At 40.5% G+C, this 27,127-nt stretch overlaps 3 protein-coding genes across 5 annotated transcripts in view; 2 read left to right on the forward strand and 1 right to left on the reverse strand.

Annotated features, from left to right (window-relative positions):
* Positions 1–720: 720 nt before the first annotated feature.
* Positions 721–6,621, forward strand: srrt (serrate RNA effector molecule homolog (Arabidopsis)). Of its 2 annotated transcripts, none has more exons than XM_079566598.1 (20): positions 721–803; positions 1,325–1,445; positions 1,528–1,656; positions 1,733–1,876; positions 1,950–2,138; positions 2,992–3,161; positions 3,381–3,565; positions 3,707–3,829; positions 3,907–4,063; positions 4,142–4,290; positions 4,364–4,425; positions 4,521–4,599; positions 4,675–4,860; positions 4,972–5,136; positions 5,299–5,452; positions 5,546–5,739; positions 5,806–5,956; positions 6,050–6,142; positions 6,223–6,322; positions 6,418–6,621. In XM_079566598.1, exons 2-20 carry the CDS (start codon positions 1,327–1,329, stop codon positions 6,491–6,493), a joined length of 2,625 nt encoding a protein of 874 aa, XP_079422724.1. In that variant the 5' UTR covers positions 721–803; positions 1,325–1,326; the 3' UTR covers positions 6,494–6,621. The 2 variants fall into 2 exon arrangements, with proteins under 2 accessions (XP_079422724.1, XP_079422725.1); XM_079566599.1 differs by having other exon boundaries at positions 6,223–6,333; positions 6,418–6,576.
* Positions 6,622–6,996: 375 nt separating this feature from the next.
* On the reverse strand, positions 6,997–9,274 carry mogat3b (monoacylglycerol O-acyltransferase 3b). Its single transcript, XM_079566499.1, has 8 exons — positions 8,995–9,274; positions 8,603–8,686; positions 8,345–8,452; positions 8,151–8,221; positions 7,832–8,036; positions 7,563–7,737; positions 7,306–7,490; positions 6,997–7,232 (listed from the first exon to the last, which is right to left on the reverse strand). The coding sequence occupies exons 2-8, from the start codon at positions 8,682–8,684 to the stop codon at positions 7,078–7,080; spliced, it is 981 nt and encodes a 326-aa protein (XP_079422625.1). The 5' UTR covers positions 8,685–8,686; positions 8,995–9,274; the 3' UTR covers positions 6,997–7,077.
* A 1,096-nt stretch (positions 9,275–10,370) lies between these two features.
* nyap1 (neuronal tyrosine phosphorylated phosphoinositide-3-kinase adaptor 1) overlaps positions 10,371–27,127 on the forward strand; it is a 37,900-nt gene continuing 21,143 nt past the window's right edge. The window contains exon 1 of one of the 2 annotated variants that reach the window (XM_079566520.1): positions 10,371–11,260. The gene's annotated coding sequence lies outside the window, so the exon portion shown is untranslated. The remainder of the gene's footprint in view (positions 11,261–27,127) is intronic. The other variant, XM_079566519.1, reaches the window with a different exon arrangement.

Below are 27,127 nucleotides of genomic sequence, written 5' to 3' on the forward strand. Positions count from 1 at the left end.
AAAAATGTTATGTTCTGGACTCTCATGACCTCTTTCAATACTTTAAGGGGTTGGAAAAACAATAGTTAAAAGTTGGTGATGAACACATTCCTCAAAGACAAGATGTAGAGATACAAATACAGGCCAAACAGGTCTCCACACCTGCTATTAGTCCTGCTTGTACAACAGACGTTGCATTACAGAGTGTAGCTCTGCTATGTGGCAAATGTATAACACTCTTCTCACAGCATGTTAGACCCAGGTCATTTACCCAATCCTCCAGTGAGGTTCTCCTGACCAGGCTCAATCCTTTTCATAAGCTGTTGAAACTAAACTGAACTAATCTTGAGGTTGTTGCACTTTTTGAAGAGTGGGTCAAATAAATTTAACATAGGAACAATTAAGTTTAAAAATACTAAAGTAGAATAAAGTAGCTGAGTGATGTAAGTGAATTAGGCTAAAGCAGACAGATGTCTTGTGCATAGTCATAATTTGAATGTGTTTCAGCCACAATCCTGTGACATGTACACCATTGCTGTAACGTTACAGGGAATATTATACAATATGTTTTAGTTTGCAAAAAATAAAATTGGTAGTGTCTACATCTCAAATTGTTAGTTGTGGTTGTGGCTAACCCCCAGATTCCACATTCTCCGTGCCGCTGAAGCCGCACTGACAACGTAAATAACAGGGCCGCGCAAACTCGGTAGGGGGCGATAGCGCCGCTCAACCTCGGCGGGACCCATATTTCAAGCACAACGAAGAAGACTGGAGGAAATAGGAGCGAACTCCGACGTCTGAACTTTTCTAAAGCTACTCTCTTGGTATAATTCAGTTTTCAAATGTTTACTTGTGCAGTACTTTTTGTGTGATATATGAACGCCACCTAAAACTCAAAAGTGAATGTAAAACAGTTTATTTATAACCAACGGCTGCAGTAGCTAGCTAAGCTAACATAGCATTGGCGCTTTGTCCACATATTTAAGAAAAATGTTTCGCTGTAATTGACTGAAATGTTTTCCTTTTCATTAGTTACTTACATTAAACCTGCATATTAGGAGTTTCAAGTGTATGTCTTTATTATTAGGGGAATAGAAACGGTTCGTCGATTACTGCCTTTTATTATCATTTAGCACTTATTTACCTCCATGGGTGTTTATATTATACATTATATGTGTTTATTTATTTATATGTGTATATGTATATACAATGTACATGTATATATAGAGAGATAGAGAGATTGATAGGGCTGCCATTTAGATCAACTAGTTTATGTTAATTTATACTGATCTGGGTCTTTAGTTGCAGCATTTTGATACTGAATTTGTCTTTCTTCTCTTTTTAGCCATGGGGGACAGCGACGATGAATTAGATCGTAGAAGAAGAGACAAATTTAGACGTGAAAGGAGCGATTACGATCGGTCCAGAGAGCGAGAAGAGAGACGCAGAGATGACTGGAATGATAGGTAAATTATTTTAAAATAACAATCCTTGAATCGATGATAATGTGTCGTGTCAATTTTCTGAAGTAATTTGTGACTTGTTTAGGGAATGGGACAGGGGACGTGAGCGCAGAAGCCGTGGAGAGTACAGAGATTATGATCGGGGTCGGAGAGACCGATTCTCTCCTCCACGACATGACATCAGCCCACAGCAGAAACGCATGAGGCGTGACTGGTCAGTTGTAAAGACCCCACTGTAATCTTCTTTAAGTGTAAGCTGCTGCAAGGTGATATCTGTTGTCTTTTGCTAGGGATGATCATGGGGGAGAGCCTTATCGCGGTGGTTATGATCTTGGCTATGGCGGCGCTGGTCCAAGCTATGGACCACCACAGCATTGGGGCCATCCCGACCTGCACCTCATGCAGCCGCACCACGGCATTCCCATTCAAGCACGGTGAGGGCTGTGATAAACCACCAGTAAATGTTTATCATACATCTGCTCTAAATGTCTGCTGTCTCTTCCCTAGGCTGGGTAACATCCATGATATGGAGTTAGGTCCTCCTCCTCCAATAATGAAGACATTCAAAGAGTTTCTGATTTCTCTGGATGACTCGGTGGATGAGACGGAAGCTGTGAAACGCTACAATGAGTATAAGCTTGACTTTCGCCGGCAGCAGATGCAAGACTTCTTTTTGGCCCATAAAGAGGAAGAGTGGTATGATCTGCATTTCCTAATCTTTATTAAGAAGTAGAAAGTATCTATAGACATCTTTGGGGTTAAGTGTTTCCTTTTAGTCCATCTGTTTTGCATTAGTGGATAAGGATGTGAACCTACCTTGTGATGATTTAAATAAGCTGATCTATGATAAAGTTATTTTTTAATGCAATAATTGTAATAACTGTGTAGTTTATGTTAATATGTATTACTCATTTCACAGGTAACTTGAATTGTTTTTGGCATAACGCTTTTTCTTCCTTTCTACGCAACAGTTTTGGTCAAGAGTGGAACCCATCCGCAAGAATCGGTCTTAGACAGTTAGGGCTTGCACTGCGCACAATGCAGTTGCTTTTAGACGCAAAGTATCAGGGAGTTTAGTTAGATTAGTAACTGCGCTTGGATTTTTTTGTTTTTTCGTATCTTTTTTCAAATTCGGATCAAATCGAATCCCTAAATCAGATATGTGTGTATACAGACACACTATTGGGGTGAAGTGGAGCGCATATTCACAGAAGAGTCCCTTCTCTGTATTAAATTGTTATTAACTGCCAGAACAAAAGGTAACTGTAGCCCACACAATGATAAACATTGTTTGTTAAATTTTGTAACATATGAATGTTTAATGCTTTAATTTCTTTATGCATTAATCACAGACTTAACATTTACAGAGTGAAGTTGTTTAGGCAAATACTAATTTGGATTTTTTTTTTTAAAGCTGTGCAACATAAAATAACTCCAACACTCTAACAAGTCACACAGATACATAGCTGCATACTATGCATTCGTTCTCTAACTTAAACATTGTTCATCCCCCATTCCCTCCTTGTTCTCATGGGCCTGAATGGCACAGGTTCAGGTCCAGGTATCACCCAGATGAAGCCAGTCGACTCAAGGCTGAAGCTCAGTGTGCCCTCAACAATCGCCTGAATGTCTTCAACTTTTTGATGGAAAATGGCTGGTTTGATGGAGTTTCCCTGGATATTGAACAAAGCCAAGTCATCATCAAAGTCCTGGATGCAGGTAGCAAAAAGGCTAAATATTATGATTGATTGTATATGTTTGATCAAAAGATTTCAAGATATAACAAATAATCTACTCCAGCAACACAAAAACATTAATGTTTTAGATTGTTGCTTTTCAATAGCAACTTATGGAGAAATAATGTTAATCATAAGTAAATAAACTGATCTCAAACTTGTCAGACCTGAAGCCTATTTTTAAGTATTTGCTCTTCTTCAGCTGTGATAAAGATGGAGGGAGGAACTGACCATGACCTCCGCATCCTGGACCTCCCATGTGAAGAGGAGGAAGAACGGGAAAAGCCCCCTTCAGGTGCACCCGAGGGACCAAAAAAAGAAGAGTCCAATAAGACATCAGAGTCAGAGCGGAAAGGTCAAACTTCAGCCGAGGACAAAAATGAGAAGGTAGCTTGCTTTCTTGTTTTGCTGCACAGAACAAAACATTAATTTCATACAAAAAAAGGGAGAAGACGAAGTAGTTTTCATGAATCATGGATTAAATGTTACGCTGATCTCGCTGTGTGATGACCATTAAATGTGCCACAGGAGGATGAGGGGGATGATTCTGCCAGCAAAGAAAAGGATGACATCAAGGCAGAGGAAGGCGAGGACATTAAAGAAGAGGCAGGAAAATCACCTGCAAAAGAGGAACCGCCACAGCCCAAGAAGGTTGGCTCAGATTCACTTATTGTGCACACAATACATTACAGAAATAAGATGTGAAGTCCCAGCTTGTACTTTTACAGCCCAGAAGGAAAAGGAAACGCAGTGGGGACAGCGATGACGAAGGCAGTGTCTCTGAGAGCGAGTCTGATTCCGATTCAGACTCGAACTCCAACAGCTCCGACAACAAACCTGAGAAGAGGGAAGAAAAGGATGAAGAAGAAGAGGAGGAGGGGAAAGGTCTGGAATAAAGAGGATGTTTTTGAAGTCGTTAAATTTTTACAGGTAAATGTAAATTCTTTATTTTTTTGATGACAGAGGGCAAACCTAAAGACAACTCGGAAGACGATAAGAAGGAAGAGAAGAAACCCAAGGATGATTCTCCTCGACCTCGGCCTCTGCACAAGACCTGCTCCTTGTTTATGAGAAGCATCGCGCCCACTATTTCTAAAGGAGAGATCATTGCTGTGAGTTTTAATCTGCAAGTAGTTGAAGCTTAATTTTTGCTGTAACTCCATCATAACTGAATGCTTTATGCAGCTCTGTCGAAGGTTTCCTGGATTTTTGCGAGTTTGCTTGTCTGATCCCCATCCAGAACGCAGGTTTGTCTCTTTATATGTTTGTTTTTGTAGTCACTTGAAAACTGATCGCAAAAAAAGCTGTGGTTGTTTGCAATCTAAATCTTGTGCTCTTAAAGATTTTTCAGACGATGCTGGGTAACATTTGATCGCAGTGTCAATATTAAAGAGGTGTGTTGGAGCTTGCAGAATATTCGGGTGAGTGTCAGAAATTGAGTATGTTTTAAAAGAAAATGGTTAGTACAACTATAGCGTAATCTCTGTCCCTTGTAGCTCCGAGACTGTGAACTGGCTCCTGGGGTGAACAGGGACTTGGCTCGGAGGGTGCGCCACGTCAATGGGATCACTCAACATAAGCAGCTACTTCGCAATGACGTTAAGCTTGCTGCCAAGCTTATTCATGCTTTAGACGAGAAAGGGGAACTGTGGAGTAACAAGTCTCAGGAAGACAGTCCTGAGGTACAGTATTGATTTTGTTTTAATAATGTGTGTGATAAGTCCTGCTTCACTGAGTCCATGTTTGTCTGGTAAATTTTGGCAGAAGATTGACAGAACAACTTGTTTTCACAGCTTCCGGCTCAGAACCCTATTCTGAAGAACATCACCGATTACCTGATTGAGGAGGTGAGTGCTGAGGAGGAGGAGCTCCTGGGCACCGGGCTGGATCCAGAGGAGGCCAACAGGGAAGGAAACCCAACAGAGATGACTGTTGAGCGGGATGAAAAGCTGGCCAAGGTTTGTCCTTTAACACTTCAGTGCATAGGCCGCATCACAACTATGAAGGATTCTGTAGTTTGTAGTCTGTAGGTTTGTGCATGAAATAGCTGTTTCATAGGCACGTTTCTTGTGATCAAACAACTTGTGACTAGTCAGTCATGATTTTGACTTCATTTTTAGGTTTTAGATCGCCTGTTGTTGTATCTACGTGTTGTGCACTCCATTGACTACTACAACACTTGTGAATACCCAAGTGAGGACGAAATGCCCAATCGTTGTGGGATGATCCATGTGCGGGGGCCTATTCCGCCAAACCGCATCACACAGGGAGAAGGTAATAACTTTTCCAACAATTGACCAAATATTTAAAATGTCTTGGGAAATTCTTACAAAAACTGAAGCTGACTCCACCTTTGCTCTATAACAGTGCAACAGTGGCAGAAGATGATGGAGGAGAAACTCAGCCCATTGTTCAGTTTGAAAGAAGTGCTTTCTGAAGATGAGGCAGCGAAGATGGGGCGCAAGGACCCTGAGGAGGAAGTGGAAAAGTTTGTGGTGGCGAACACCCAGGAGCTGGGAAAGGACAAGTGGCTCTGCCCCCTCAGTGGGAAAAAGTTTAAGGTAACTTAAACTTGTTGATAATATTAAATCGTAATGATGAATGTTTAAAGCAAATTGATTTTTCAGGGCCCTGAGTTTGTGCGCAAGCACATTTTAAACAAACATGGAGACAAAATAGAAGAAGTCAAAAAAGAGGTTGTTTTCTTCAACAACTTTTTGATGGATGCAAAGAGACCGTCGCTGCCTGAGTTAAAGCTGCCTCCTCTGCCAGGCCCAGGTCAGGATCAACTCCAAATCTGTGCACAGCTCCTGCTCAATGGAGTCTGTTGAGTTTTTAACTGCAGTAAGGTTTTGTCAATTTACGTTTCAGGTTTACTTTCTCCAGGCATGCCCTTCCCTCCTCAGGGCCCTCAGGGCCCAATGGGCTTTGGACAACCTCGTCCTCCTCTGATGGGATATGGAGGTTAGTAATCATGCTTTTGCTCTTCTTGTCTGTGGCCTTTGTCTTGTGGATATATTGTTTTTTCTTTCTTATTCCAGCAGGTGGGCCTCCATATCCCCCAAACCAGTATGGGGGCGGCAGAGGTAACTATGACAACTTTCGTGGTCAGGGTGGCTACTTGGGGAAGCCACGCAACCTTAGGTGAGAGCACTGTACGTGTGGCTTTTTCTTTGATATAATTTGTAGAACACGCACTTTGAGATTTATTAATTTGATGTTCAATAATTCTGTCACAGGATGTCAAGAGGTGATCCACGCAACATCATTGAGTACCGTGACCTGGATGCCCCAGACGATATGGATTTCTTCTAGGTTCGTCCTATTGGAGTAAACGCTGAATCCTGCTAAATAAATGTAGTAGTGCTGAATTGTTATTTCCCTGATTTACTTTGTACAGCTACGTACACGTTACTTGTTACTCAATAAAGTTGTGCTCTTATACAGATAAAGTAAAATGTTAAATTGTTTCAATATCTAAAAATTAAAACAGAACAGCGGGCCAAACAAACCCTTTTACCACGACCAGCGATTGGAAATATGACAAATGTTTTGTCCTTTCTTGTGAAGTAATGAGACCAAGTACGTTTGTGAATGAAACTGAATCATTTCTGATATTTAGTGGGTACGGATGCCCCCTACTGCCCAAATGAACAATTACAGTTCATTGTCAGTTCATAGACTAAACTTAAGTCCACATTAGGAATGCTCTAAGAGAAGGCCTGTTAATGCATTTTGAGAACCATTGAAATTAAATAGAAAAATAGCTCAGATGTTTGAAACAAGCAATAATTTACTATGTCAGAATTTTTGGCAATTTTAAATCCATGAATATATAGAAACCGCACAATGACGGTGAGTAATATGCAAAGTTTGTAGTCCCTCAAAGCAGGACAGAATCAAATAAGGTGTAGCTTGTGAAGCTCAGAGAGGCCACAGCTGACTTTGTGCTCATGAAATAACTGTGTCAAAGCCTCCATGTAGAGGCTGTGGTAATGATCCACTTCTTCATCTGTGGGTGACACACGCTTTGGCACTGAGATGGGACATCCCACTGTAAAAGGGGCAAAAAAATGAATGAGGACTAGATCTGAGGACACCATTGTATTTCAAAAGACTGAACTCACCAACTGTCGTCACCGGCTTCCTGTAAGGGAGAATGGCAAACTTCTCACCAACAAATAAACATGGGGCAAAACCCATGAGCTTCTTAAACAGATCTTGTACTTTTCGTCCAAAGCTGCCTTCTGTAAAGACCACCTGCTGAAATAGTTCATTCTCCCCAAAGGAGTACACAGGCACCAGGTCAGCCCTGAGGTAAAGGAGGACAGAGTATGAATGTGATGGCATACAGTGCTATACCCTCAGTCATGTGTGCACTCACCCAAACTCCAAGGCCACTTTGACAAATCCTTTCCTCTGCTTTATAACCACAGTATTGGCTCCAGGGGACGAGGACAGTGACTCAGCAGCGCCCCCTATGACAATTACAACCGCATTGCCTTTACCACTCTTTGAAAGGAGGTGTGTGAGGCTGGCCTTGCTGACAGGATAAAGGCCTAAAGGGAAAGCAGGCAAAGTACAAAAGTTATCTCCGTGAGCATCTATTTACAACTATGGACGTAGTATATGGAGCATAACGCTTGCACGAACCTGCACCCATGATATAGTCCCTGAACAGCGGTATCCTGAAGAGACCAGCCAGGATGGCCAGGCAGGACCGCACACCGGGATACAACTCAGAGAAGCCACAGCTCTCTGTCGAAAAGCAGCTGAAAGCTCCAGCACTCATAATGCCGTGTGGATGGCAGCCCAAAATATAATTCTTGTTTGGACTCAATTCTGCTGTCTTTTTTAGCTATGTCCAAAAAGAACAGAAGAAACCATGTAAACCTCAAAATGTAATTAACATAAATGGCCTATTCTTTTTGCATGTCAATGGTTATTACATATTAGTGTGATTTCCATTTACCTTTATTGGAAAATAGTCTCTCAAATGCTCCCATACCTTCCACTTTCTTACAAACATTGTTCTTCTGCCCCCTGAAGAACAATGTTTAATACAAATAAAGGATTTAGTACACTACTCCAGTTTGGTCACACCTCATTCAGATGTATTGGGCCACATGGGTCCAGATTTAATACATTATTAACTGAACACTTCACCTTTTTCAGGGGTTTGCCAGTCGGTCACCAGCCACATAAAGTACAGTGCAGACAGCGGCCATAGAGACGTAAACATCAGGTAGACACTCAAGATGATGCATGACAATCCTGACATGGCACATGAAAAGAAATGTTTTGAGGAAATCAAAAAATATTTCTGTCAAATATGAGTGATGATAATAAATGATAATCAAGTTAAGATTGAGATGGTGCATTTTTTAACATGCTGTCCCAAACAAATCAATAAATATGCCTTACCTAAGAACAGAAAAGTGAGCACCCACTGGAGAACACTTAGTGTCTCGAATAGCTCCTTCCACTGACTTTTTTCCTCGGTCATTTCTGTAAAAAGCCAAGCGTAGAATTAACTTTACTCTGCAAATGCAACAGTACAATGTGTGTCTTTCAAGTTGTGAAGTTGTGAAATAAGGGCTTATGTTTAGAGGCCATAGAAAGGAACTCTTGTTAGATTAAATCTGGCATCCAAGAACTGTACATATGAAGAAGAACAGGAATGTAGTATTTTACATCAGTGCTACTGATAAACAAAACACAAATAATGGACTTTGCAATATGTCATTTGAAATTTCAAAAAATAATTTAAACTAAAGGAAACTGAATTATAGTAATTAGTGTGAATAATACATTACCTTTTGCAGTCTCCTTCCCCAGTTAATTTGAAGTGTCACCAGTTCATGGTAAGCACAGCCTGCACTTTGACCAGACCATGAAGAGGCTGATAACAGATCCACTCCCCCGATACTTTGACACTCATTCTTGCAGAATGTCAAAAGTAACTGATCCTTCTATGACAAAACACCCTTGGGTGTTGGACATTTAAGGTTTTCTTTAAAACTTCAATTGCAGGTGTGTGTGTTTCACCATGATGCACCTAAATGTTGTAGCCTCTTCAGTGATGTTCTTTGAAAAGATAAAAACATAGCATTACCATTCAACATGCATACAGTGATTTGAAATCTGAACATGTCAATTGGAAATCTCCTACCTTACATTTATCTCCTTTGTGAACAAAAAAAAACCCTGATATGAATTATAAGATATCCTCATAAATCCTTGTACATTACATGTATTACATGTAAAGCTTTTCCTTCATTGCTAATTCACAACCATCACTTCCTGCTTTCTGTTTGATGTGCCAAAATATGAAAGTCACTTCCTCTATGTCACAATAAAAGACACTCACTGGTGAATCAATACCTCAAGTTTGGCTGCTTTTTACAATCTTATTTTGAAACAAGAAAATAGGACAGAAGGAAGTGGTGGTGTGTGGTTAACACTCTCCTTATGACCCACGTCAGAAATAACCCGTATTAGTGATTATGACTAGAATGCACTTTCCGTTTGCACCAGAAAACAATAACGCGCGTAATGCACTGGCCCTATCAATTACTTTCCCCACAAAACATTTATTTCGACACTAATTACATGAATAATTGAATGATGTTTGCAGCTTATTTAATACAACAATCAATATTTGAAAGTTCTAAAGTAAAAACAAAACAAAAACAGTGGGTCCCTAATGTTCAAGAAGTATCCGGATATAAAAAGAATTACAGCCTATTAGGGGCGCCATCACAGAGCCTGTGATGCTCGTCTTCTGGGGTGTTGTCTGGGGCCTGTCTCTCCTACAGCAGTTGTATCGTCATGCTTTTTAAAGGGAACCAAACGGACTACTGACAATACAGCAGGGCATCTTGAAGCCATTCACACTTGTTGCAGCAGGCGCGTCCTGGCTGACATTTGACCTGTGACACAACTAAAGATCAGACAAAGTCCATATTTCAGTGACACAAACAAACATCATCCAATTTGTATTTTGACACGTTCATTTCTGATTAATATGTCCTCAGCTGTCCTCTCGTGATCGTCCCACAGACTTTAAGGGGCGTGTCTGTCCCCTCAGTGGCCGTGTGGGCCAATGTGTCACGTGGCCCTTAAATACTTGAATATGATGCCTATACAAAACAAAACTGGTATATTTTCTATAACTATGGTGATTATTGCAGTCACCCTAGTTCTCTTAAAGGTCACATGTTGCTGTTCATGTCCAGATAGCTCAACTGGATCACAGTAAGCCCATTTCCCCAATAGTACGTTCTTTTTTAGACCTAATTATCGGTTTAGTGTGTTGCCAAATGGGTTTATCCCCTCCGATATCAACGGAATAAGGGATTTCACATGCTGACGAACGCTTTAGTTTTGCCAGTCAAATCTGTGACTGTGTTGATGATGGAAAAACCCGCTTCACCAGACAGACGACAGCAGCAGTTGCGGCTGTGGTGTCTGCCGCTCGCTGTGCTTCATCTCCTCGAGCAGCTGGACTCAGAGCCCGCTCACACTGCTCTGGTCTCCAGCAGGCTCTGAGCTCCGGTGAATATGAATGGGGGTCCGCTGTGAGGATGGCCAGCGCTTGAACTGTGCAGTGCGCCTCCATCTGCGCAGTACTGTTTTGACGTGTTTTGTGGCTGTGCGCAGCTGAAGCGTAGCGATGTTTCTTTTGCAGAGGTCGCATGGGGGCTTTTCACCAAAAGAGGAGGATGGCGTCCTTCTCCAGTATTTGCACAGGAGCGTTTTGTAACGTCGCATTGAATTGCATCATGGTTTTCAATCGTAGACGGTGAACCTCGATAGTATACAGTGTGCGCTGTTTATCATAAAAATGGAAGACCTCTCACGTCAAGAAAACGCGTCAATCTGGTGATGTACGTCTGAATAACTGATTTTATTTCTCTGCTTTTATTGACACATCTGGGAAAGGATCTCTCCTTCCTCTCGTGCACCAGGACAGCTGTGTCATCAACAACCGGCGTGCTTTTGTTGTTGTCTCATTTTACGAGCTGGACCTCGGCGTGGTGTGGCGGTTCGGCGCCAGCCATAGGCTCCTCAGTGAGTAAGGTAAGATTCACACCTTCATTAATGTCATGTAGTGCTCTGTCCAGAGCTGTGCAGCCACCATAGCCTACATAGCCAGCTGTCACTTCCAAAATGCACCGTCTGCTTATAAAGCGGCATATTACGCTTTACGCAGAGCAGAGGAATGGGCCTCAGAGCGTTTGGCGTGATAATTAGCCCCAAATCTGGTTTGACTGATATGAAAGCGGTTTGCTCTGTGCCATATAGGCCTGTTTTTATTGCAATGGCGTGATACGCGAACATATGCTCCTCTGTCTATTCACGAGCAGCGCCTAAGTTAAATCGTGACAAGGCTTAATAAATATTTCAGTCAAAAACAACCCTCTATCAGCTGACCGGTGTGCACGGGCATGCAGAGCGTTATTAGGCAAATAGTACTACTTCAGTGAGCGGCAGCGTACGATGAGGCCCAGTGACAAACATCTGCAAAATAACGACGATTTAAGGACAAATGTGCCGTGTTTGTGCCCAGTAAGGATGTGGTTGTGCGAGAACAGCGTGTGGATGCGCACAGGCAGTGTAGCACCATCTCCTCTAAATAATGTGCATTTGGCCAAAATTGCCGAGGCACTTCAGCACATGGGGTTGTAGCTTCTGTCCAAAATACCAATATGTGAATCAGACATAAATGACATGATTTTCGCTCCACATCCATCCTATTTGCGGGCGTGACAGGAGCTCAGAGACAAGCGTCTCTCAGTGAGGTATCTCCTCTAGCTGAAGCAGGACATGCTTTGGCTGTTCACAAAATACTCAGGAGATTTGGAGAAAACGAATATGTATTTAGCCAGTTATGTTTCCTGCAAGGTCTGTGTAAAATGAACATGCCCTATGAGTTTTAATGAATTAAGGCTAATCCAAATATGCAAATCCTGCCTCATACTGAACCCACACAAACTTTATGGTAAATTGTAATCTTTTTAAAAATGACATTTCTTTGCTCTGCTTACCATTGTGCATCCAGGCCGGCTGTCACCCTGCCTGTTTAGAAACATCCTCTAGAATTCTATTAATTACCAGTCAGTTTCACTTGACCTTGGGGTATAACATGAATGCTGTTGAGTGAGCCCCATTTGCAGAGCACACATGACTTGGGGTATAGCTACAGGAGGCAGACACATTAAGATCAGTTGCCAGTGTTTTGGTCATAGTAGACGGTTGGTACCTTGGGGTAGGGGAGGGGGGGTAGCAGCAGCAGCAGCTGTGCAACTTTAGGGTCAGTGGGTGCAGTCATTGAGCCACACGTTTTTGCCGAGTATGTCTTGAATGCAGAAGAGAGACAGAAGCAGCGTCAACTGTGCCCGCTCACCTGCTCTGGCCAAATGCTGCTCGGAAATATGATAACAGGAAGATGAGCCAGGGTGTTAACCTATCCATGTGCAGTAATTGTACGTCACATTTTGTTCTGGTGTTAATTTAATGCAATTGCAAATGCGAAACAACCCTGCAATGTTTTAATATAATGTGTGTAAAATAAGGTCAGTGGCTCAATTAAACTTGAAAAGTTTGAATTTTTGAGTACAGCTCAGTCTAGCCATATCATTGTTTGACCAATGCCAAAATCTGCAAACTGTCTGGGTGACTTTTTGCTTCCTATTTTTTCACACTTTCTGTCCGCATGCAAACTTTTAAAATATATTTCCTAGAGATATACTTGGTTAGGGTTAGACTGGAGCCGGAGAAAGAACATAAGACCTGATGGAGAGGAGAGAGACATGACAGAAGCTGACATTTTAAGCCAATTTCTCTGGTGGAGTGGATACCCTCGTCTTGCTGAACACTGAGCTGTAATGGATTTTTTGGTCTGGTCTCTGCGTGTGCCTGCATGGATTTCCTTCAGCACCCAAACAGACTGTAAAGTTTGAGGTCAGCAAGCAGCGGGGGTTAGACAAGCTAAAATACTATTGAGGGGAGGGTTTATGGTGAGCTAAGTAAATGTCTGAGTATAAAGTAGAGTATATCATTATGAGCAAACGCACATACTGTTTGGATTTCCTGTCATTTTAAAATTATTACATCACACAAATATACACAGCACCATGAAACTGAACTACCATTCAAAAAGGCATTACACAAATCAATTAAGATACAAAGGTGGAAGAGCTCTAAGGATTATTTCACATCTGACTTATTCAGCTTTCATTCCCCTCTTTCCATCTTCCATGTGATTTTACTGTAATCTGATGTACTTTGTTTACTATGTCAGTCAATACAGCTGGTAGTTGTGTATCAGGAGTTCAAATGTGTCCCTTGTGGCTTGAGTCTTTCATCTCCCCACAATTTTTCTCCCCTTGTGCACAATATTCTTCAAACACAAAAATGCACGTCTCCATAGGCTACATCTTGTTCTGATGTGTTGAGAGGCCGTGTTCTTGTCAGCAAAAGTCCTGTTCTGTAATATTAGCAATGCACTGGTTAGACACAAGATGTAAGAAGAGATAAATGGAACCTTGTTAATCAAACATTGGGTGAATGAATTATTGTCACTAATGCTGTATCTGTTTTGTGGTCTTTATGGACAGTGAATGTTACCGACTGTAGGTTTGAAACATCGTGGATGACAGTAGTGTGAGTGAAATGCTGCTTTGCTTCTGTGATTTGTGCCCTATACCAAAACAGGTCTCAAATGTTTTGCTGTAACCTGCCTCAGACCAATAACAGCTGTAAAATGTTATTTGCCTTTTAAGTTTTATAAATTAAACTCATCAATCTAAACTCTTAACCAGGAGCGTAAACATGGAAAATGCAGAATTGACTCCTTCTACCATATATGGTACCGCTTTATATTAAAGGGGCTAGACGCAAGTTCGGCATTTTATACTCACTACTGCCACCTCAGGTCATATGTGTAACTGCACCTTCTATATTAAGCTTGTGCATGACGGCAATTCGGACCCGAAGTAACACCTTTTTGAGTGACAGTGCAGGATTTTAGAGGCAGTTGTGGTGAACAGGTCTGGGCTCATTCTACACATTAGGACATTGTTGGAACATGTGGGGGGCGGGGGGGGGAGGGGAATACTTAGTTATAACATTTTTAAACTCTGTATAGTCCCTTTAAGGGTTCTCGTTGAATATTAATAAGGTATTAATAAGCATTAGTAATCCATTTACTATCCTGGTTAAATAAACGTCAATAAAATAAAATAAATTTAGGTTAGGGTTAGGAATAGCATGGTAATAGATAATAGTATAATAAGCAGTTTATTAATATCTATATTATTCAATACCTTATTAATACTTAATGAGCACCCCTTAAAGCAATGGTTCTCAACCTGGGGGTCGCAAGACAAATTTGGGGGGTCACCAGATCATTTGAATAAAATATACAGATTTTCATTAGCATATAATCTAATGTTTTATTGTATGTATTATGTGCTATTTTGCCAGAGTGCCATTATTTGTTCGTAGTTTGATGAATTTTATTTCAGCCATTTGTTTTTTAAGAATTATGTGGCTAATGTTCCTATTTCTCACGGTGTGACCCGGGCGGGGGGTCACGAACTCCTTTACCTGTTATAAAGGGGGGCCGAAAAAGTTGAGAACCACTGCCTTAAAGGAACAGGCCACTGCTTTTCCATACCATGTGTACCTGTCTGGTCTTTACGTGTGCGCTCAGTCACACAAAAAGACCAAACATGTTGTTAGCATTTAGCCTCTCCTCCTCTCCTCTAAGGGGCCAAACTGGGGTGAAGTTAGAAGCGACCAAGCGCTTCCATGTTTCCCCTATTTAAATACAGTTACGTGAGTAGTTACTTAATCCAAGTATAGTCACACAAAATTAAACATGTTGATTCTGTAAGTGGATAAAAAAGGACACTATATTGCATCTTAGGAGCACTTCAAATTTACTGGCCGGATGTCAATGTGCTCCTCAGGTATTATTACCTCTTACAATATAGTGCCCCTTTTCATCCGCTATCGACATGTTTCATTTTGCGTGACTATACCTGGATTGTGTAAACGCTCACATAACCGTATTTAAATAGGCAAAACGTGGAAGAGCTTGGTCGCTTCTAACTTCACCCCCGTTTGGGTCCATGAGGAGAGGCTAAATACTAACAACATGTTTGGTCTTTTTGTGACTGAGCGCACGCGTAAAGTCCAGACAGGTACGCATCAACTCGTCTACGCTGAAAGTAAGAACATATCTCAGTATGGAAAACCGGTGGCCTGTTCCTTTAATATAAAGTAATATATTCGAAGAATCAAAGGTGTTTCAAAGAGGTCTGTAGAGGTATTAGTTGCACAGTTGGCAGGTAATAAAATCCTATATATGGAGAATATTTTGTTGACATAATTGCCATAAATAATAACAGCCTTTGTGATTTAGCAAAACTGAAATACAACATTTTATTTGATTCAGCCTCACTATTTGGGGAGGTGAAATGTACTGTTCATAAACCTACATTTCTGATCATGTTTTCAAAAGTTGCAAACCTCGCACACACACTTATTCGGAATAGTTTCCTCTTGACATGCACCGTCATGCCAGAACCGAAACTGTCAGTCATTGTGGCATCGTTGGAGGACGAGACCACTTTATGATACAAATGACATCGAGCTATTATATGTCACGGAAAACACTGGGATTCAGTTTCGTTAGTTGAGCCGCCAGTTCTTGTTGCAGAGTAGTCAAGAGTAATGATGTGTGGTAATGATTTCCTTCAGGCAACTCATCTCTGTTCATTTCCCCTCTGTTTTCTCCTCATTAAACCTCCAGAGTCATTTGCATGGCACTATGCAGAATAAATAAAGTTAGTAACTCCTCTTGTATTGGCTGAGATGACATATTACACCAACATTTATTTGCATGTGCGTCATTATCTTTTATTGATACATGAGTTGGGATAAAACAACACAGATGCTGTTTCTGCTCATTTGCTTGGTTTTGTTCTTCTGTTGAACGTCTAGTCATTTCAGCTTGATTATGTGTTGGCTAGCTGTGATTTAGAGATTTAACTACAATGCTATTACGTAGCGGTGTGTGTTTTTCCATTTAAAGTGGCACTTTACTGTGTACATGCCAGAGCGCAGAAAGCTAATTAGTATTATTGGACTAGACACATTAAACAGCCTACTCAAAATGATTCACTTTCTATTCTAAATATTTAATAATTAATTACCATATCTTTTTATAAGTTTATATTATTAAAAAAAAATATTTCACTTCCATTTACTATTTCAATGACATGATGCACCCATAGTATTAGAACTGGTTTATATCTTCTTATGCACTTGAAATGGATTGTGTCAGCATTAGGGATGGGACGATAATGAAATTTGGGGTCACAATTATCTTGGCCAAAAACATTACGATTGACGATATTATCACGATGTTTTAAAAAATCACTGAAACTGCAGAAATGATGGGGATTGGGCAATTATTAAATATTCCTCTTCATTGTCTGCTGTAAATGTCACATTGAGTGAGACATAAAGTATTTAAAGGCGCACTGTGTAACATTATGGACTATACTGTTGTCATCAATACAAAACATGCAGCTAACGAGCAGATCGACACAGAAAATGCTCTTTCTGCAGTGAGTAATGAAAGAATGGATTTGGATGAGGAACTATCCTACTGAAATCTTAAATACTGCTGACTTTAGTCACATCTCCATGGAGATGGCTGGGCGATATATAGATATTTAAGATATGTCGATATTTTTTTAAATGAGATATGGAATTAGACCATATCGTGTATATCGAGATATTTCACATACAGATAAGCTATTAAGTTAACAAAAACAGGTCATCTCTGGCTGATTTTTTTTTTTAAACTGTATCTTAAACTGAGTACTTTATTTTGTAAACTGACATGACATTTTTAATAAAAAATATATTAAAAATATTAAATACATTTATACAGTGTTTATGTTTACATTTTATAATGAGTTTTCAATAAAACTACTTGTAATTGGCTTTGACTTAACATTTAATTTCACAGCTCTCACTTTGCGAAAAAAATATCGGGATATATATCGTATATCGATATTCAACCTAAATATATCGGGATATGACTTATGGTCCATATCGCCCAGCCCTACTACAACCTGATCACAATGTGTTTTTCATCATCTTTAGGTTTATATGGTCTACTACTACTTATATGGTTACTGAAATTCACCAATTCGATTTACTCAGGACCTTCAAAAGACCTTGACTAAATCATTTTGAACTTGAACATCTACATTGTATCTGTAATTGCTATAATGTTGATGCAATTTATGATTATTTTTTAAATCTAAAGCTGATCTAAAGAGTAACAGTGGAGCAGAAGTGTCTTGCCAGGGTAATTCATTGTCTGTGCCATTCCCAAAGGTCACAGGGAACAGGCAAAAACTCAGGTTCAGCAACATTTGCTGGAAATAGGTGAAGACGGGGGCACGATGCTATACTTGCGTGTGGGGTACACTGAAATGCAAATTTGACACAGAATAACTTACAGTGCTGGAAATGTCAAAGCAATCTTCATTATCACTGGAGAGAATCCCAGCTGCTTCACACCAGAAGTGAGCCACCATTGGTGATGGAGAGTTGCTTTTGATAAGACATTCAGCAACTGTTAAGTTTCCAAAAAATTTATATCAACGATAAGCAGGCATGTCTTCACTACTTCTTGGGTCAGGGCGCCCTAATATGTCGATTATCATTTTCTAGTGTGTGTCAGAGAAGCCCGAGTAAGACACCCTGCTGTGAAGTAACATGCCATCACATTTGTTCCAGCTTGTACCTCTTGGTTTTACAGCTGCCAGCACAATCGCGAGCCGGAATAACAGGAATACAGATTTCTCAAGTGAGACTCCCAGCTGAAAAACTGCCAATCACTGCCAGCGTCAATGTCAGATTCATTTCAAGGCAACTGCACTATAGAGCTCTTTTATGTGCTCCACCACACACTTTAGAAATAGGGGACTTCGTTATTTCCTATACCTTTGGCATTAAATAGGAAAAAGCTGCAGACAGTGTATCTGGAGCTCAAGATGGATCTACTGAACTATTAATGTCAAAATTGCACTGGAAAGAAGGCAACACCTGTCCAAATTTAGAAAAGTACAATATTCTAAACCTTAAATTCCACCCACAGTATACTTCTAAGCTGCAAATTATTTTAGATATATTTCCTTTCTGTTTTACATTTGTTGCCCTTGCCTCTCGTATTATAGTTCCAGAGTAACTGAGCTGCATTAAATCATGTTACGGTAAAGAATATAGATTACCACTATCCCCTTTACTCTTGCCGTGAAATGGAACAGAACCCTTAAAACAGAGCTGAGAAAATACAAATGTAATATATCAGTAATTCTATTCGTTCAGTACATCCTTGATGAAAATGTACAGATACAGTTTAAAGCCAAAGACAGCAAAGACTCCGAGCAACGTTGTCGGGTCGAATGAGAGATGAGTGTGTTCAAAGTAAAGACTTGTTTTTTGAGCCATTTCTCACCAACACAAACAATCGTAATTATAATTAAGGGTTGGTTGGAATGTGTTATGGCTTTCATCTGCTATTAATTATATCAAGTCAAGAATGAACTGTAAGAGGAAATTTAGTTTCAAGTACATGACACCTGTTTATCCTGGTGTGTTTCCATTTCCATATTGTAATGTTATTCTGCTGAGTTGTTACCACCCAGCTCTCATAACTAGGCCATACAAGACATTATCTGTGTATGTAACGAGATGAGTGGGAGGGCTGTGTGTGGGCACGCATGTTTATTCTGTAGAGCCTACTCTTTGACTTGTGTGTCGTGGGAGTTGCAGAACAATGAGTAGCCTGTGTTTTGAAATTTGGACGGCCACTTGTGGGCTACACCTGCACACCTACGCTCCTGCCCTGTCTTTTAATCAAGGGTTAGTTGGAGGGTTTGTGATAATGAGGTTGCGCTTTGGAGAAATGATCAGAACTCACAAGGATTCGTTTGCTTTTCCTTCAAGGTTGAATCTGTTTTTCATCTTGCGTCCCATGACTGAGGCTTCCTTGTGCATTTTAAATCAATGTCTCCAAAGTATTGTATGTATGAGGCCTTAGTCATTACAACCCGCTCAGGGGCAAATCACATATCTTCTACTGTACAAGGATATTCAGCTGATCTAGGACTTTGCTTTGGGCGATCAGGCTTTGCTTAATTGATGCTGAGTAGATAGGGATTTTCGAGCCAAGGACAGACTATTTCATAAAAGTCGTGGACTTGCAGATAAAATTTGCAAGTATGTAAAAGGTGCTGGATTTCTGACATTTTAAGTGCTGAAAATTAGAAGCAGAAGTCCTTAGACCATTTTTTGGTGGCACTTTAGCTTCTTGTTGAATTGGTACGCATCACCCGAGATGGTACTTTTTACTGTAAGAGCAAACATTCCACACGATTACAGCCTCGGAAAATCTTTCTGTCAGTCAGAGCTGCATTAAGCTTCAAGTCTAAATAAAGGTGTGGGACGCAGTTAAAACATCACTTACATTCACCCAGTTGAATGTTTCTTATCACTGACCACCAGTTTGTGGCCCTAAACTATTAACTTCAATATGTGGCCCCCGGTGAAAAAAAGGTTTGGACAGCCCTGGCCTAGATGTAAACAGTATCCCCATCCATGAAAATGAATAAACACATAAATAAATAGGTACAACAAACTAATGTAACGTAACGACTGAGATTTTATTTTGACATCGCACTGTAACATTCTGTCAGATATCATTACTGCAAGCTCACAGCAATATGATATTTATTCGGGCTGGGGACGGTACACTTTTGTCACGATTCGATACGTATTCTCAGGGGCCTTTCCAATACATATTGCGATACAGTAAGTAATTATGAAACAGTAATTTCAACCTGGATAGACTCAAACAGACAAAAGCAGCGATTAGGAAGATTTATTGACATGTATATTAGTCTTTGGCGATCAGACCCCGGCGGTAGACATCGATGTGTGAAAGTCAGTATGGATTAACAGCTTGTAGTTAGGGATGTCTCCCCCGGAGCCTGGACACTGGTGGTGGTATGGGAGACCCGTGAAGCTGCAGCAGGTAGAAGCCATGGACGGAAGAGGCGGAGATGGGGTGGAGGCGGGTTGCAGCGCAGCTGGGAAGCGAACGAACCATGATTGCTTGGGCTTAAAAGCGGGACCGAGGGCGATGATTGGCTGCTTGGCTGAAATGGAGGTGCGGCTCTTACGCTGATGGCTGAGGTGGAGGTGTGGCCCGCTCGGAAGCGATCATTGAATTAACGCCTAGGCTTCATGTGTCCAAAGTTTATAAAGAGAATAGCACCTGACATTTATTGAAGTGTTAACGTTGAAAAGTGCAAAATGTAACAAAGTGCAGCGTAACTATTATTGAGTGCATGATAAAAATGCCTCCAACCACAAGTATTGAAAGTATTGCGATACAATAAGATATGATATTTTGTCCCAGCCCTATTATTTATGGTGGTCTGAAGGTTTTTCAAACTGGTCTGGATTTATTCAGTTCATCCAAAAGGCTTTGTCACACTCATCTGTTCATCCTCCGGGAGTCAAGCAGATTTTAAGCACTTCTCTTGAGGGGAGTAGCCCCACCTTGTTATTATTCACCCCAAGCCAGTTTCCCAGACCAAGAGTCAGTGGGACATACAGTAGATGAGCGAAAAATCAGACTCAAACAACTTAGGCCAGTTGACGACTTTGGAAACCTTTACCATGATTGAAAAGCTCTGGACGATTTAAAATATTGTCCAATATAGTACTAAATGTCTTCCTTTACACCTCATTTAGTGCACAGTTTGAATATCTATATGCCGTCTCAAAGGCAAACAAAACAAACTTGGAGGCGCACAATATTGCTGGGTAATCCTCGTCTATAAAAAGTCTTGCAGAAGGATTGTGGTTCAGTGAAGCGTGTGCAGCTGCAGAGCTTTTCCCTCAGCGTTCAGGGGGGTCTTTTAACTCACATACACTCCAGCGCAGCATCGCTAACTCGGCCTGGCCTCATCCTTACAGAAAAATATCGAGACGGCTGCAGACTTCACATGTTGAGGATGCTCTTGTCATCGCGATGCTGTTTCATGCTGGTCTAAATTTAACTTGGGGACTAAATTGTTTTCCATATCTTTGTTACTATGGAAACCTTGCATCATAGCAGCTCTCGGGCAATTTCACCAAAGAAAGCAAAACGTTTAGTCATGATACAATATGAAAACACTTTATAATACGGCGTACCTATAAAGCATTTATAGGTTAATCATGAGGTGATAACGAACTCATTATGAATACATCTCAGTAAGCATGGAGATGATGATATAGGTTGTGTGTAGTTAAGTTTTAATGAAAAGGTATATTTGCAAAGTGTTCATGAATAGCTTGTGTTTGGAAATGCTTTGTAAGTATTGTTTGAGATACTGAATGAATGGTAATGTGAGTAACATCTTTACCATAGAAACCCCATCCATTTTTGCCTCTGTAGTGGCGTGCGTTGTTTTATTGTCTTCTTAAGGCTGCGGCCAGTGTCCGCACAGGCCGATGCTAAGTGCAGTGGGTCACCTTGGTAACTGCAGATTCCAGCAGAAGACGGTGATGAAGGGCAAAGAGGAGGGGAGTGAAGATTCAAGTGTTGCCGCTGATTAGAGCTGCTCTCACCATCTTGGACTATTGATATTATGCGTGTGTGCACAGTGTTTATTTACACACACATCGCAGACATTTTCAGTGTAAACAGTACTGTTAGCTATTGCAAGAAAGAAAACAAAGCAGAACATATACATATATAGGCTACATTTTCTATGAAAGAATGTACATGACTAAATGCAGTGATAGAGGTTGGTATGGAATGTTGTAAATACCTTACCATAGAAGTATTTAGGGGCACTAGCAAAGAGAATCCATCGACTAAGATTAGCTACAAACAACAATGCTGAGAAAAGAATCGTGTTACAGGTAAATACATCCAACACAATGGGCCCTAATGTTGTTATGAGAATAATAACTTCTTTATATACAATTGTTTATTATTATGGATGGACAGAAATCCCAGAATTCCTAGCTGTTTCGACACAATCCTAAGCTCCATGGGTTGTGCACAGATGCTCTTCCTCACTCAACCCGCTCCATTTATCTGAATATCAGACACAGAGAGTATAATGCCTGTGACTTGGTTTGTAGCTACATTTATATATGAATGAACTCAGCATCAAAGAAGTGACCTTTACCTGATGTTTGCTAATATAGCAATTAGCATATAATGGAAGACCTTTCATACTGGACAAGGAGTTGCAGAAAGCAGACTTTGCAGATAAACATTCTTCTTCTATTTGTATTATTTTATGCCAGTTGTCACTCAGCTTCCCGGTGCATTCCTGCCCCCTCCCAAGTCCAGGGAACCCTTTGTCCATTTTAAATCCTCAAAAATAGACCTTTAAGAAATCCCAGCACTTTTAAAATTACTGTTACAAAGCACCTGAGCAATATTGCTTTAACAAAGAACATGATTTTCTGTAATACACGTCTCTGCTGCCAATATCTGGCTCAGAACACAATAACATGCTCGACCATCTCTCCCTCACCACAATATTCACTCTTCCCCGAAAGGTTCTCATTCAAGGCACTATTTAGAAATGATATCATCCACTCACCGACTGAAGTCACCCTCAGCCATAGCCTCCCCGACTGCAGGAAAAAAAAAAGTACAAAGCAAATAAAGCGTCTCTCCTAAACTGGTGAGAACAAACCTTTCATGCTTTTGCTGAACGTGCACTCAGTCTTTATAAACAGTTATGTGACCAAAAAGTGTTTCAGGTTTATGCAAGAGTGATCAAGAGTGGAGAAGTTTAATTGAAGGGTATTTTAGGTTGAGGGGGATAAAACTTTTAACCGATTTGCTCAACATTGGGAAGAGCGTGTGTGAAGTGTTCAGAGCATGTATAATTGAATATGTGTGGTTGTATGTCTGCGGCTTCCTGACCTCCTACATTCTGTTGCTTTGGGCAAAACAGTGACACAGCATCCTGATGTTGCAGCTCTATAATGTTTTTTTATTCAGTAAATATGAAGATATTAAGACACTTCATTATATGGGACAAGTTTTGCAATGAGATATTTTCAGTTTTTAGGATAAACGACATTCCAGGTTTGATGTTGCTCCTGATGCTGATGAATAAAGTCCAAGCAAAGCAGCAACAGCAAAACAGTGTGCATCTTTAATCATAGGCTTGAATATTTGATAAGTATTCAATGTATTTTATGTTATTATGCCTAAAGGAAAAAGGTCAAAGGAAATATTTAGTATGTTGTCCGCCTCTGCCATCCATGTGTGACCCGCAGTGGTCTTTCTCCACGCCTTTCTCGTCACCGCAGGCATCCACTGCACAAAGCAATATTGTCGAGTCTGGGCACCACATTAAGACCAGTTTAGACAAGCTTTCTGTAGCTGCAAAGACGCCGGAGGTGAAAAGTGACTTCAGGTTTTGGAAGCGGCGCAACGTGGGCAAATATATAATACTTTTATTCTCGCCGCTTCATGCTGTTAATCATAACACGATATGCAAATAAAAATAGTTTCCAAATGAGGTTGTAAATTTCAGGTTGAAGGATCAAAACAGAGAAAGTGGTAATGCAAAGTAGATAAAGCTTTGAAAATAACAAAACAAAAAACTTTGCTAGATGAAAACTAGTCAACCAATCAATATTAAAAAAATACCTCTTTCTCAAGGTTTTCAGTGACAAATGAGCATCAGAAATCTTTAACAACAATACAAAAGAAAGGGATGGAAATGAAGGGCAGTTCCTTACAAATGGATTCATATGTTTGCGTTATAATTTTGTTTTCTGCAATTCATAAAGTGCAACTATCTATTTCTCTTGTATATTCGACGCAAATTAACCAGCTGTTTATGGGTTAAATCGAAGAAATAAGGACAAATACACAGAAATGTTGTGATACTTGCTAGCCTGTCTAGCGCCACCCAAACTATCACAAGTTATATTTAGTCTGGGGACCACCAATTCGTTTTCTCGTAGGAGAGGTGTGGTTTACGATGGTCCATAGCCGTTTATTGGGCGCTTATAGCCAATCGTATCATGGTACCCGCTGTAAACTTTTGAGCTAAACTATTTAGAACTGAAGCTTTATCAAAATATGGCGTCTCTGCTCTGTCATGTTGGATCTGTAAATAAACTTTAAAAAAAAGAACGTTTTATCCGTAAACAAACTACAACCTTACGTAGGTCGAATAGCTCGTCATCGTCTTGCCGTCCCTCCTCGTTCTGTGATTAGTCCCCAAATCCATGCAAAAATTTCGGCCATGGTCCCCAGGCTGTTGTGCAGTTCGAAACAATTCGAGCAGCATGGGTGTTCCCAGGCTAGATACTTGCATGTCCTTGGTCAAAAGTCTGTGTTAACCTGCTCATCATAATGATGTCACATTGGATGGATATGTACAATGGGAGTCATGTTTCCAGAGGTTATTATGATGATAATATTTTGGCGATATATTGTGCACCCCTTTAGTTCAAAGTCCATGATACTCTCATCCACATACTCTGCCATAAACCAATTGATTGTTGTTTATTTAGCATTAGAAGGCATAAACGGATTGTACACCCCTGTGTCTTGAGCGTGTTTACTGAACCAGCATGCCATCACTTTTGGCTAGACCAGATCAAAGCGGTTTCGACGCTCCGACAGTTTAACCAGCGTCGGCCTGGAGGAGGCTCGAAGCAACGCGAACCAACTGAACTCATTATGGGTCTGCCACTTTTACTCACACCATTAAACTCATTTGGAAATGTTTTGTGGCAGTGAACGCGTGTAGGTATTAGGAAACAAATTAGTCGGGTTAACCAGGAGTCGCCGGGGCTGCTCCTCTGTTGTTGAAGCTGTGATTTTATGGGCTATGTGCTCAGTGAATGTTTAATATGATGGCATTTGGTCTCTCATGCAAAAAAAATACAACTGCAATGATCTGTCGTTTAGTAATTAATTAGGTGTGTGCATAAGTGTCATAGATTTTAAATTAGACATGCAATCTTTGGCTTTACAATGCAAACATTCATCACCCCTGGCCACTTTATTAGGTACAAACCCCTATGACCTCTAGCATCAACAAGACTCGCTCATAGGAAGGAAAATTGATGCTCTGGGGAATTATTCCATATGTATATACTGAGCTGGTACCATCCTTTTATGTATTTATTCTTTAGATCTTTTCTCCAAGCTTTATTTTACAGACATTCAGCCAATTGTCAGAGCTGTGGCTGGTTCTCATAATGCAGAGACGGGAACATGTGCTGCAGCCATATGTTAAGTGATGATGTCATTGCTCTACTTCCGGGTCGAGCACCAGGGATTTTACTGATTTTAACGTCTTAACCCGCACTTGAACCGAGCACATTTTCTCCAGTTTGGCTTTACCTAAAAGCTTAAAAAAAGAGATCAAAATAGCGATGAAAACGAGGGAGAATTAAAAGTGACAAAAACAAGGCAAAAACGACACAAACGCAGTGAAAAGTAAACAATGGGAAAGCAACAAAAATGTGACAAAAACCTGGCGACAAAGCTACACTGTTGCTTTTCAGTTTAGAAGCTTTTAGATTTGGGTAATACTGAACTGAAAAAACTGGGTAAGAGGTTAAACATTCCTAAAAATATAAAATTTAATGAAAATTGTAGCAGTACTTTTTAGATCTCATTTATTATTTGTGCTGTAATGATGAATTCTTATATAAATCTATGAGTTTATAATAAAAAAAAAGCATTAACTGGAAAATCACTGGTTGATGGTTATCAGCGAAAAGATTTTTGGGTCCTTGATTTGGTTTTAAATCACCATAAATTTAAGATAAAGTGCCTCTTGGACTTGAAATTGGAAAATACCCTCAAAAATATCGGTACCAAATCAAAATCGTCGCTGATGTCGGATTCGGGCGCATTAATTATTTCCCATGATTCATTTTGTTGGGTAACAGCGTTGGCGGTGGGCTGATTTTTCCATGCGATCATCATATGACGTCTAACCGCAGGTGGCGATTGCAGTTGTCATGGAAATGCAGATGTTCACTTCATTTCCCCATCCCACTGTTCTTGACTTTGAAGGCGCGGCCACAGGTCATGCTTTGTTTTCCAGCACAACAGCGCAGTAAACAATATCCGTCCTTGACATGCAGGCAGGCACATATACAGGCGCCGCATTCAGACATTTTTTGCATCTCGAACAGGAACATAATCATACTCGGGTCCACGTGATTATGTGCTTGCCATACACGACCGATGTGCGTCGTAGCTCATGTGTCATAATGTGCTAGATACAGGTGCTACTTTTGGCTCAAATCACACGCGCCGCTGGTGTCTGAAGATCGCCCTGGTTACGAACGTTATCTCAATATATGGGCTGCACGATTAATTGCAAATGAAATCATAATGGAGAGTGGAGGAACAAACCCTTGGTGAATTCTGCTTCACAGTGATAGATGGTGCCGACATTGTGGGGAAGCTTATTTGTATATAAGGATCAAAAAGCAACATCACTATAAACTTATCCATGAGGTAACTTTCCCTGATACACACCCTAAAAGTCAGAAGGAGTCAAAAGTAAGAAAAAGTCATATGGAGACCCCTCGATAATGACAAAGTAACATCTAAATGTGCAACTATTGTCTTAGTTTAGGTTCATTGAGTTTATGAACAAGCCACAAAAGTGCAGAAACACATCTTTGCTGCAGGTATTTTCTCCCCTCCTCTTCTGTTGCTTTTTGTTTGGTTTCTCATCACGTGGCACATCTTCCAGACAACCATTTTTGTTGATATTATCTTGCACACAACATCGTGCCACCATTAACATCAACCACTTTCCATTCCCCACCCCTCATAATCACGTACGC

Source organism: Gobius niger (genome assembly GCF_951799975.1).
Source record: "Gobius niger genome assembly, chromosome: 11".
Taxonomy (NCBI): Eukaryota; Metazoa; Chordata; class Actinopteri; order Gobiiformes; family Gobiidae; genus Gobius; species Gobius niger.

What these genes read in the sequence shown, in the direction of transcription:
- srrt (XM_079566598.1), top strand. Translation starts at nt 1,327, where the DNA reads ATGGGGGACAGCGACGATGAATTAGATCGTAGAAGAAGAGACAAATTT. An exon ending in GATCCCCATCCAGAACGCAG is followed by an intron (nt 4,426 to 4,520) that starts GTTTGTCTCTTT and finishes GTGCTCTTAAAG; the next exon opens with ATTTTTCAGACGATGCTGGG. An exon ending in TCAGTGGGAAAAAGTTTAAG is followed by an intron (nt 5,740 to 5,805) that starts GTAACTTAAACT and finishes TTGATTTTTCAG; the next exon opens with GGCCCTGAGTTTGTGCGCAA.
- mogat3b (XM_079566499.1), bottom strand. Translation starts at nt 8,684, where the DNA reads ATGACCGAGGAAAAAAGTCAGTGGAAGGAGCTATTCGAGACACTAAGT. An exon ending in CTGGCAAACCCCTGAAAAAG is followed by an intron (nt 8,222 to 8,344) that starts GTGAAGTGTTCA and finishes ATTGTTCTTCAG; the next exon opens with GGGGCAGAAGAACAATGTTT. An exon ending in GGACTATATCATGGGTGCAG is followed by an intron (nt 7,738 to 7,831) that starts GTTCGTGCAAGC and finishes CTTTCCCTTTAG; the next exon opens with GCCTTTATCCTGTCAGCAAG.